This window comes from Octopus bimaculoides, chromosome 6 (genome assembly GCF_046866305.1).
Source record: "Octopus bimaculoides isolate indiv1 chromosome 6, ASM4686630v1, whole genome shotgun sequence".
Lineage (NCBI taxonomy): Eukaryota > Metazoa > Mollusca > Cephalopoda > Octopoda > Octopodidae > Octopus > Octopus bimaculoides.
In genome coordinates this window covers 13,795,004-13,807,827 of record NC_142933.1, presented here as the reverse complement: position 1 = coordinate 13,807,827, position 12,824 = coordinate 13,795,004, and the positions used below count along the sequence as shown (strand labels likewise).

Sequence of the window (12,824 nt, the reverse complement as noted above, 5' to 3'; positions counted from 1 at the left end):
ACATAGCAGCATTTTGTTAATATTTGTGTTCAAGTTCAAATATCGCAAGGTCGACTTTGATTTTCATCCTTTCGAGGTCGATAAAATCAGTTCTGAGGGTGATGTAATCGAGTGGCCATCCTCTCAAAAACTCAAGGCCTTGTGCAAGATCAATGTCTTATAACTGCGAAACAAAGATTCATGTTGCTGGAAACTGTGTGGAAGCTCGTCGTACATATATGTATATATATATACATGTGTGTGTTTGTGTGTGTGTGTGCGTGTGTGTGTGTGTGTGTGTGTGTGTGTGTGTGTGTGTGTGTGTGTGTGTGTGTGTGTTCGCCTTTGTTTTCCCTACTTCTTTACGACCGGTGTTGGCTTGTTTACATCACTGTAACTTACCCTTATTAATTCGGCAAAAGACCAAAATTAGAAAGTAAAAAGAAACAAAAAAATAACTCAGTGTGTTGAAAAAATTCCTTCAAGAAGTTGCCCCAAATATGGACGCAGTCTAATAACCGAAACTATTTACAGAAATAAAAGAATTTATTCTATATTTCCATCATCAGCTGTCAATCGAAAAGCACATAGGTTTTGACATCTTCTGATAGTAGAACACCTTTCAGTGGTGCCAAGCAGCATTGATGTTACAAGGGAACAGTCAGAGCTTTTGGCTCATATTGTAGCATGGGTTTTGCTTGTTTGACACAACAAACTAGAATAACTTTGGGAAATTCCTTTAGTGACAAAATGTATGTGTAATATGACGTGGTATGTGTGTGTGTGTGTATGTGTGCGTGCGTGTGTGTGTGTGTGCGTGTGTGTGCGTGTGTGTGTGTGTACAGAGTGTGTGTGTGCGTAAATGCTTCCACAGATACATATAAATACATAACAGAAAAGAACAGCTACAGACATGCGTGTAGTATATATCAATACTACACTGTATATACACATCCATCCATCTATACATACATACATACATACTTACACACATACACACATGGATGCATACATACATACATACATACATACATACATACATACATACATGCATATATATATATATATATATATATATATATATATATATATATACATACACGCACACAAACACACACGCACACAAACACACACACGAACACACATATATGCATATATCTTAAAATCACTCAGAAATATGTATTTATATTGACACATACATATGTATGTATATATACAATTTTTGCTGTATGAGTGTGTGTGTGTGTGTGTGTGTGTGTGTGTATGTATGCAAGTTCACACGAAGCATAATCTATTCACACAAATATATATAAACATTAAAAATAAAATGAAACACACGTTCAGACACATACTCAAACACAAATTACACGTATACACTCGTATACAAATGAAAACAACACGTTTATTGATGAATATCATACATTAGTTGGCATAGTCACAGATACACACAAACGCACACGTAAACAGAAGCCCATCCACACGCTCAAATACACATACTATAAAATTTCATAAATGGACAAATATATCCGTCTGCTGAAATACAAATACATCATTTACTTTTAGGAGAGGAAAACACGGAAGCTGAATATAACATTGTTTCTCTTTCTCTCTCTCTATATATATAAAGAAAGAGGAAACATGCTAAGAAGCCGGCTTTACTGTTGAAACGACAAGAGAATTAGATCATGTGGTCCTCTAAAACTATACTCTTCATATTTCTTGTGCCGTTGCTCGCACGATATGCCAAGAGCCAAGACGATAATTTCGGAGCTGACCCTGGTTGTAGAGATCCTTGGACATCTGAATGGACACGTGACCCAAATGACTGCACTAGAGTGCACTACTGTGTACAAGGAAAACAGATCTGGTCGATAAAGTGTAATAACAGTCGAATTTGGTCGAACGTGGGTCACGCTTGTGTGGAACCAATGTCACAATGGGATGACTGTAACCAAACTCCCACAACACCGTCTATAAGTGAGTGGAATTTTATTGTTGTTGTTGTTGGTGTTATTATTATTATTATTATTATTCAGTTGTTTTATTTTTATAACGTGCTTTCACTTCACTACCGAGCGCAGTTCTGTGTGCCTTGGGTATGTGCTGTGGTTTGCTGTGATGCTCTTATGCTTACTGTATTGAAAGTGTTTTGCGTAGGATGTGTGCAGTGCCCGGTAGTGCAATTTTCTGTATGTTATATATATTTGTAAGTCCTGGTGTTTTTGTTATGTATTTGTTTGAATATTTCTTTTATTATACCTAATGTTATGTATTTGTCTGAATATTTTTTATCATACCTTATTATTATTATCATTATTATTGAGTGAGAGAGCAGTGCATGTCATCAAAGTGACACTGGGGTAAAATATACGAAACCCAGTATACCCATCATGATCACCCGTCTGATAAGGGTACACCAGGCAAATACATCACAACAATATATGTGCGCGACATGGTGATCTCATATCACGATATACAGTGCATGACCTTGCAGGCGGAGTCTATTTAGAATTTTCTTCAGGTCGAGTAGCCCATGCCGCTCAAAAGGTCGATGAAAAAGGGTTGTTTAAGAGTGTTGAACGAAAACCCATGTTTCCAGAGTTTAATTCCTCAAACTTCAAAGAATTCCTCTCAACACATGACTATGATACTCCCCAACTACTTCTGCTCATGATCAGAGACGCACACATTGTCAGCCACTTAGAAAAATGCTCAACTGGTTAAGGTCAAACAACTGACAAGCAAATCTGTATTACTGAGCAGAATATTTGTTGTAGCCCATCTTTTATACAAAGACAAAACAATGTACATGATAACGCTTCCAATCAGTTAAGCTCAGAAGCCATGAGAGCCACTACCTGGTACTGCATGAAGGGATTTTATTGTTGTTGTTGTTGTTGTTGTTGGTGATGTTGTTGTTGTTGTTGCTGTTATTATTATTATTATTATTATTATTATTATTATTATTATTATTATTATTATTATTATTATTATTATGTTTGACTTTTGCTTTGTATTTGTACAAGTTGACTCCATGTCTCACCCAGAGACCTCAAAAGACAAGTTAGAAGTTCATGCTGGTGTTATGCTTAGGGTGCCATATATTTGGTTTTGTACATCGTGTTGTTCTAGAGAATGTTTAAGAAAACATAAGAAAATTATGAGATTGTTTTCAAATTGAGATTACATAGACAGTATTTTACATAGGATATGGGCAGTTCCTATGAGTCTATCTTTTGAATTTCTGCTATTTTGGGATTTCCTGGTATCAGTAAGAATATCTAAGGCAGCAGCTTTAGCTCAGCTTTTTATCCGCTTCGCCTTTTCTGCACATATTTCTAGTATATCTAATTCCGGAATTTGTTGTATTTAGAATTCACTTAGATATTCCTTTGCCTGTTTTGTTACTGAGTATGATGCTTTCTTGTTAACATTTTTTGAGAAAAGTTTTAACATCCAGTCCTCAGAGGTAGGTGTCTTGGCCAATTGTGCCAATCTTCATTGTTAATGCCAGTTGCAAAAGTCTACGACCTCCCTCTTTTCTTGACAGAGAAAGTCGTTCTATATCTGCCTTAGGGTGGGGCATTCTATGCATTGTCAACAGTTTTCGTATTTTTCTGTCAAGATTATATATTTCAGTAATTGACTAGTTAATGATATTGAAACTGTAAGTCCCGACTGACATGGCTAAAGTATTGATCACTTCGATCATTCCTTCGTAACACAGTGTAGGTAAACATGTACCGGGGTCTATAGTCATCTGTCTAGTCACAAGAAGAAGGCCGTCAGACAGATAATTTCCTTAAGATGTGCGATGTGCCCAATAAAGCTGCTTTCTGCAAGACCTCAATCTTGCATGGGATTTCCAGTAGCCTTAAGAAGTCTTAAAGTTTCAATGGGGTTGAGCCCGACGTTCCGATCACCACTGGTATCACTTTTACATTACCCTCTCTCATTCCATACAGTCTTGCCATTTCCACTTTCAATTCGGAGTACTTGGTGATTTTTTTCAACCTCTTTACTCACAATATTCATGTCATTTGGTATGGCTACATCAATGAACTGACAGTATTTGTCTCTCTTGTTCAATATGACAATATCCGGCCGACGGTGTTCGATTACACGATTCGTCTGAAAATCATAGTCCCAGAGTATCTTTACTTTTCCATCCTCCCTCATAACTTTACTTGGCACATGCTTATATCAGTTCTCTGATACTTCATATTGGTACTTTCGGCATAAGAGCCGATGAAGATATACACACACTTTATAGTGGCGGGGCTTGTATTCTTTTTGTGCAGTCTCACACTCACTTACCAAGTGGATCACATTTTCCACACTCTTTCCACAGTCTGCATTTTTGGGTATCAGAAGTTTTATAGATGTTATACTTCACTGAATTGGTAGCAAGAGCCTGGTCTTGTGCAGCAATGATCAGGCTTTCGGTGAAATGCTTCGAATTACCTCGCTCAAGTCATGCCCACGATGCTGTATTATATTTGACGTCCTGCGTATTCCTTTCAAACTGTCCATGCATTCCCATTTCAAGAAGGTCTTCTATTCTCTTCTTCTCAGCGCTTTGGTTATACTCTTCTTTGCCCATCATTTCATCTGCATTTACACCCAAATCTTTCGCGGCATATTGCGGCAGATCTTCATCACTATTTATCTAATACTGAGCAAGCGTTCTCCTTTCACTCCTTATACAATCGTCTATACTAATTAGTCCTCTGCCACCATTATTTGTTTTCATATACAGTCTGTTTACGCTTGCTTTATGGTGTAGCACCCCATTGCAGCGTCATCAACTTTCCTGTCCTTCTATCCAGTGTTGATATTTTGTCCTTAGTCCAATCGAGGATGGACGCACTATATCTGACCAATGCAACGGCCCAGGTATTCATTGTGGTAATCAAACTTTTGGCATTCAGGTTGGATTTCAACACCATCTTCACTCTTTTTTGATACGCCTTGCTGATCTTGACTTTCATTTCTCTGTATAGAATGTCATCCAGCTCCCAAATCCCTAAATAACTATACTCACTACCGTCAGGTTCACTTAGTGTCCTCTCCTGATGGTAACCACAATCCTCTGCAGGCTGCTTTCTTCCCGCTTTTCATGTTAAGTACTGAGCATTTGGTAATCCTAAAAATTCCATATTGATGTCCCTACCACACTTGTGGACTGTTTTGGTTTAGGAATCTATCTGTTTTTCAGATTTCCCAAACAATTTCAATTTCAGGTCATCCTTAAACGAAAGATGGTTCAGTGATGGGCCTTTCTTCCCACATCGCTAACCCATCTTAACTTTCTTAAGTGTTATTGTTATGGGTATTAGTGCAATTACAAAATGTAACGGAGGAAACGAGTCACTTTGGAAGATAGGCCTTTTGATATTAACTTCTCCAAGGAATACATTACTGGAGTACAATTTGGTTTTCCACGCTTTCATGTTATGCATCAGAAAATGTGTGATGTTGTCAGCAATATCAAACATCTGCATGCATTCAACGATCCAAGAACGAGGCACCATACCATTTTGCCTTTTTAAAGTCACTCCAAGCCAGAGACATGTTTGTATGACACTTTTTACAATGCCTCAAAACTGCTTTATCGATGACAAGATGATACTTGGTACCCTGAGAACTCTTCCTACATTCATTTTGTTCCCTTTGGTAGTATTTCTTCCTGTGCCAGGAAAGTGTATGTCTTTGCCGCACATATTCCAGTGAGTATCTTCCAGATTATGTTTAGGCATGCTATGGAACGGTAGTTTCCCACAATATTCCCCTTTCTTCTATCTTTCATTACAAGTGTCGTCCTCCCAGTCACCATCCACGCGTCGACTGTACCATTCTGAACACTCATTCAATTCGGCTGTTACTCTTTGATCCACCGCGTGGCATCACTTCAGCCAGAAGCCATGAATCCCATCTGGTCCAAGGGCTTTCCAGTTAGGCGCTTTACCCACTTATTCTTTCACATCACCCACGCTTATGACAATATTCCTTTGTTTCTTTCCTCCTTGTAATTCTGTCTTGATAGTTCCTATCCATATTGCATCCCTTTTATGCACCACATTATTATTATTATTATTATTATTATTATTATTATTATTATTATTATTATTATTATTATTATTATTATTATTGTTATTATTATTATTATTATTATTATTATTATTATTATTATTATTATTATTGTTGTTGTTGTTGTTGTTGTTGTTGTTGCTGTTTTTGATGATGATGTTGTTGTTGTTCTTGTTCTTGTTAAGGCGGTGAGCTGGCAGAAACTTCAGCACGCCGGGCGAAATGCTTAGCGGTATTTCTTCTGCCGTTACGTTCTGAGTTCAAATTCCGCCGAGGTCGACTTTGCCTTTCATCCTTTCGGGGTCAATAAATTAAGTACCAGTTACGCACTGGAGTCGATGTAATTGACTTAATCCCTTTGTCTTGTTTTTCCTTGTTTGTCCCCTCTTTGTTTAGCCCCTTGTGGGCAAAAAAGAAATAAGAAACGTTGTTAGCACGCCGGGCGAATAGCTTAGCGGTATTTCGTCTGTCTTCGTGTTCTGAGTTCAAATTCCACCGAGGCCGACTTTGCCCTTCATCTTTTCAGGGTCGATAAATTAAGTACCAGTTGAGCACTGCAGTTGATGTAATCGACTAGCCCCCTCCCCTCAAAAATGTCAGACCTTGAGCCAAAATTAGAAAGAATTATTATTGTTGCTGTAATGTGGTCGTTAGTTTGATGGAAACGTCATATACATTTTCTGGTGGTATTTGTTAAACTTTTTAAAAATTCTGAGTTCAAATACCGAGGTGAACTTCGTCTTTTATCTATCTATCTATCTATCTATCTATCTATCTATCTATCTAGATGGATAGATAGATAGATAGATAGTCTCTTAAGTTACGGAGACGTAAACGCAACAACACCGGTTTCCAAGCGGTGGTGGGTGTAGACACAAACATAAAGACACACAAATACTCTCTCTCACATACGCGCACAAACATACTCTTTCTTTCTCACACACACATGCTCTCTCTCTCACACTCTCTCTCTCTCTCTCTCTCACACACACTCTCTCTCTCTCTCACAGACACTGTCTCTCTCTCTCTCTCTCTCTCTCTCACAGACACTGTCTCTCTCTCACAGACACTGTCTCTCTCTCACAGACACTGTCTCTCTCTCTCTCTCTCTCTCTCTCACACACACACACACACAGAGACACTGTCTCTCTCTCTCTCACACACAGACGGATACACGACGAGCTTCTTTTAGTTTCCGTTGACTACATCCATTTACAAGGCTTTGCTCAGTCCAAGACTCTAGTAGGAGACACTTGCGCCGGATGTCACGAAGTGGGACTGAACCCAGGTCTATGTGATTGCGAAGCAATTTTCTTACCGCACAGCCAAGCTTGCGCCGGTGTACCGAACCTAATGAATTAAATTCATGTGGATAATTCTTCTCGTCTTTAATTTTTTTTTTTTAGATGATCCGCGTTGCATTAATCCAGATGGAATTAATCCAGATCCAGAAAATTGCGCTCAATTCTTAGCCTGTACCAACCGGTCCGTGGTGGCCACTATGCAGTGTCCAGAAAGTACTTTGTTTTCTACCAGAAACAATACTTGTGATTTGGGATTTTTAGTAGCGGAAGAATGTAAGAACCGAGTCATACCTAGCCATGTCGTTGTCTGTAAGTAAATGCCTTTGACATTTTTTTGTTCCTTATGTGTTTATTGGTTATTAGTCATTGTACTACGATCATGCTGGAGCAATGATCTTTATGGCTTTGGTGCCTATCGCCATTTATTTATGTCTAAAACTCGTCTTATCGATGTATATGTTAAAAGTTTTTCTTTACACAAGAGTTATCGTGTAAAAGGAATACACACCGACACCCGCACGCTTGCCTGTGCGTGCATGAGTGTTTGTGTGTGTGTGTGTGTGTGTGTGTGTGTGTGTACGCGCGTGCGTGTTTGTGTGTATGCGTATGTGTGTCTCTATGTGAGTACACACATGTACACACACACATCCACAATATAAATTTAGATCTAAATTCTTTGGAAAGAGAAAATAAAAAGGAGAGATTGAGCGAGAGAGAGAGAGAGAGAAAGTGGAGAGAGAGACAGAGAGCGAGAGAAAGAAAGAGAGAGAAGGAGAGAGAGATTGATTGAATATGTAAACCTTTTAAGATACTGTTGTTCCCTTTTTATTGATATGTACGAGGTCAGATCATAAATTATCTGGATTGCTGCTATAAAAAGAAAATTGCAATACGTAAGACCCCTGCATTTAATCTCCTTCGAAGTTGAAACCCGATCTGCTTTTTGAGGCGATCACACTTTACACGCTTTGCTTCCAAGCATAGGCGTAGGAGCGGCTGTGTGGTAAGTAGCTTGCTTACGAACCACAGGGTTCCAGGTTCAGTCCCACTGCGTGCCAACTTGGGCAAGTGTCTTCTACTATAGCCTCGGGTCGACTAAAGCCTTGAGAGTGTATCTGGTAAACGGAAACTGAAAGAAGCCCGTCGTATATATGTATATATATATATGTGTGTGTGTGTGTGTGTGTTTGTGTGTGTGTGTGTATATGTTTATGTGTCTGTATTTGTCCACCCCAACATCGCTTGACAACCGATGCTGGTGCGTTTACGTTCCGTAAATTAGCGGTTCGGCAAAAGAGATCCGATAGAATAAGTACTAGGCTTACAAAGAATAAGCCCTGAAGTCGATTTGCTGAATAAAGGTGGTGCTCCAGCATGACCACAGTCAAAATGACTGAAATATGGAAAAGAGTAAAAAAATAAAAGAGTAAGCACTGCTATAAAGAATGCTATAACTTAGTGTGCATGCGCAACAGAGTTCAAGGTCAATCTGTGCCGAGTGGCTTCACTCTGCGTATTCTAGCTCTCTGTTACCTTAGCAACAATTCCGATACTTTTGATTAGACCTCGTATACGTTGTTCTTGGTTTATATAAAATGATTTCTGATCCGTGTCTTTTAACCTTTTTTCGTTTTTCAGCAACAGCCAGTCCAACAATTGACAAACCTTGTGCAGGCACAGAATTTGGTGACGTTCCCGATATCAATAACTGCGGACGATTTTATAAATGCAACCACGGTCGTGTTGTGGCCCGCATCAAATGTCCAGCAGGGAGTGCTTTCTCCTTGGAGAAACTTCGATGTGATTGGCGTGCCAGTGTTATCTGTGGAGAACGACCCCTTTAAATTGAGATTTTTGCCAAACGAAACATTCTCTCAACTTCTTCAATTTTTTTCTTTATATTATTATAACTACTACTACTACTACTACTACTACTACTACTAAAGGGGCGACTTGTTAGAATCATTTGTGCAGCTTTACATTTGAGTTCAATTTTCGCCGAGGTTAACTCTGCCTTTCTTACTTTCGGAGTCGACAACATAAGTACATGTTGAGCACTGGGGTCGATTCAGTCGACTAGTTCCCTCCCCCAAAAATTTCAGGCCATGTGCCTTTAGTAGAAAGGACTATTATTATTATTATTATTATTATTATTATTATTATTATTATTATTATTATTATTATTATTATCAATATCATCATCGTCATGAACAGGTAATACAGTGGTTTGGCGTAGTCAACAGTGTACAGAAGAATGCTTTGTAGTATTTATTTTCTTACCTTACAGAATTTCTAGTTGTGTTCGGAGTTCAGATACCGTCATTTTGCGATACGTAATAGAAAGATCCAATGAAATTATATTGAAATGTGCGCAACAAATCTTGGAGAGTGGTCGAAGTTTTCAATGTCTCTGAAAATTTCTGAATACAATTCAAGGGTTTCTTACCGTTTCAGACTAAGTCACATTGAATAGTCTCTAATATCCCCCCGGCCAGACACCTTATAGCGCACCATAACGAGTTTTGTGAGAGAAAGAGAGATAGAGTGACAGGAGGGAAAATTAACCACAGTACTTGACTACTGCATTATTTTTGTGTCCCAAATGAATAAAGGCAAAGTAGATCTCGGCTGTATTTCAACTCAGAACTTAGAATTAGGCAGAATACAGCAAGACATTCTATCCGCGCTCAAGTGACTCACTACTTTACAAGTCAAGTTCTGGGGTTGATTATTCGGCAATAATCTCCCCACTATATGTGGCCTTGTGGGAATGCTAGAAATGATTATAATTTTTACTCAAAGCAACGAGCTGGCAAAAACGTCAGCACGCCGGGCGAAATGCTTAGCGGTGTTTCGTCTGACTTTACGTTTTGAGTTCAAATCCCACCCAGGTCGACTTTGCCTTTCATCCTTTCGGGGTCGATAAATTACGCTCTGTAATCAGCTTAATCTCTTTGTCTGTCCTTGTTTGCTCCTTGTGGGCAATAAGGAAATAAGAAACGATTATATATTTTTTACTATTGTTCGTGAGGTGTCCACAATAGCATTGTCAAGGGCAGGCACGGGCAACCTTATCCGAGAAGCGAGCCGCATGAAAAATGACTCGTCTTCAGGCGTGCAACATTACTGAAAAAAAAAAATATTCATAGCAAATTTTAGGTGTGCCATTCAGAAATTTCCAGAAGTCACAGTTTGTCATGAATGATCAAGGGGTTAGTGGTAAGTATAAGAACCAATGGGGGGCGGGGAACAAACAAAAAGAAACAGTTTTGTTGCTCTCCCTCTTTTCAGACAGGCTGGACAGATGGCACTTTTGTACATTGAAAGCCTATACCGAACCATAATCTATTCTGGAAGACTTTCAATCCACAGTTTATCGTTAAGTTCCAGATATCTCGAGTCTGACAGGACTTCCAAGTCAGGGCTTTACTGCTGTGTGATAAATTCTATTGGGTCAAAAATGCCATCAGCCTGTCAGAGATGACGAATGAACGGCAAAACAGCTCTTCAAGTTCTTGTCATCAACGTCTAAACATTGCTGACACGTTGAGCTTTGTCGAACGGCTGTTGTGGCATTGAAGTCATATCCAAACATCGGTCGATGCATTGCAACGGTCATTCCAAGAAGGAGCAAAGTCCTGAAAAAAGTGCTGCTCTCTAACAAATCTAAGAAAAGATGGATGCAAGTGACAAAATAATGGTTTCCAGAGAGCCAATCCTTGAATTCTATTTGGGAATTATAACCAAGAGAGAGGAAGCAACAGCTGGAAGTGTAAGTTTATCAGAGATTTTGCAAATGACTTTATATTTCATAGGTGGTGGTTTCTGCTCTGTTATATTTGTATATTTGTATATTGTGAACTTAATTTTTAATCTACTTTCACACATTTTTACCTTACGTGCTGTATTTCTCACTTCCCCAACCAACACATTTTGTAATTCTTCTGGTGTAAATGTTCTGTATTTCGTGGTGGGTCCCATGTGGCCAATAAAGGAAGCATTATTATTATTATTATTATTATTATTATTATTATTATTATTATTATTATTATTATTATTATTATCATCATCATCATCATCATCATCATCATCATCATCATCATCAAAATTTGTTGTTGTCGTCGTCGTCGTCGTCGTCGTCGTCATCGTATACAAAAGTCATTTAGAAGATACAGATGCTACTTTGAGATTTAGAAATAGCAAGTTTCAAGAATCTATTTTTTTAAAGGATGATTTCAGAATACAGGGTGACCCTTTTTTGCAAGTCGACGATGCATGTCGTAATTCCAATATTCTTTAGTTCTTTATGTAGCTGATTGGGTTTTATGCCGAATGTACAACTTCACACGGGAATTCTTTTCTCACAACTAACTTACAATCTTTTCATCTTTCTGGCTAGGCTGTGATTGTTCTGATTTTTATCAGCTCCCATGATATCCACTTTGTAACGATACAAGAATTGTCAAGTCAATGGTCTTACAATGCTTATTCTGTTTTATACCGACGGCCATATTTGGGCTCCTTGCGTCAATACATTGATCAATTTTCCTAGGAGAAACCTCAGAAAAATCCAAGTCCTACAATTATTATTCACGGTGATATGACTTATATTCATAATAATGTTCCATCATTTCAAATCTACAGATCTAGCAGTTAACATCCTAATGTCCTTTCGACGTATAGGATTAATTCTTTCGTAACTCTTTTAACATTTTCTGCATTTGCCATCTGACAGAGTTTTATCAATCTTAGTCGATATCAAATTCATTTTAATAGCTTATTTTAGAGCAGCTACAATTAGCGATTCAGCTTCTCTTTTCATGTGCCTATGACCTAGACAAAACCAACGACCTTCAATTCCATTTCCTCGGTTTTATACATGAACTGGATATGAACCTTTATATATCTCTTCAGATATTTCATCTGTTTCTTCCGTTCTTAAAATCTTTCACTGCTCTAGTACTCCTTCGATACTTCTAGCTGCACATGATAGCCTTTTCTTATTATGTACGATATAGTTTTTTAAATCCCAACTTGCAATGCTGCCGGTGTCTTTTACGTGTCACAAAATTATACAGTCTTCCCTTCTTTGTAAGTAGAGCCTGTCGATATTATTTATAGAGCAGTGTGCATTATACATTGTGAATAACTTTCTAGTTCTGGTGTTCACTTCATGCAGTTGTGTCTATGTCCTCTTAAAAAGAGGGAGCGACGTGTTTCAACACTGGCCTGGTTCACGTATTCTTTGTTTTAATGACGTTACTTTTATTTCATATTCTTTCAAGTACAGTCATAATCATTCTATTGTACTTTTTGGAAACTTTCTCTCTAATTTCTTTTTCCATAATTTAACAATGTCTTTTCCATCATCCTACAGTACTTACATCCGTCATTTTCTCACAATGATCAAAGATCATCGTGTGATATTTGATATCTTGTGATATTATTACA

At 38.2% G+C, this 12,824-nt stretch overlaps 1 protein-coding gene across 4 annotated transcripts in view; it reads left to right on the top strand.

Annotated features, from left to right (window-relative positions):
* The window catches only part of LOC106872970 (peritrophin-44), a 50,965-nt gene extending 39,580 nt beyond the window's left edge, over positions 1-11,385 (top strand). For 2 of the 4 annotated variants that reach the window (XM_089353495.1, XM_089353493.1), the window contains exons 2-4: positions 1,607-1,956; positions 7,476-7,682; positions 9,012-11,385. In XM_089353495.1, coding sequence (XP_089209621.1) covers positions 1,665-1,956; positions 7,476-7,682; positions 9,012-9,217 — 705 coding nt within the window. In that variant the 5' untranslated portion in view covers positions 1,607-1,664 and the 3' untranslated portion in view covers positions 9,218-11,385. Of the gene's footprint in view, positions 1-1,542; positions 1,957-7,475; positions 7,683-9,011 lie in introns of all 4 variants that reach the window. The other 2 variants (XM_089353494.1, XM_089353492.1) reach the window with 1 other exon arrangement.
* Positions 11,386-12,824: the final 1,439 nt, after the last annotated feature.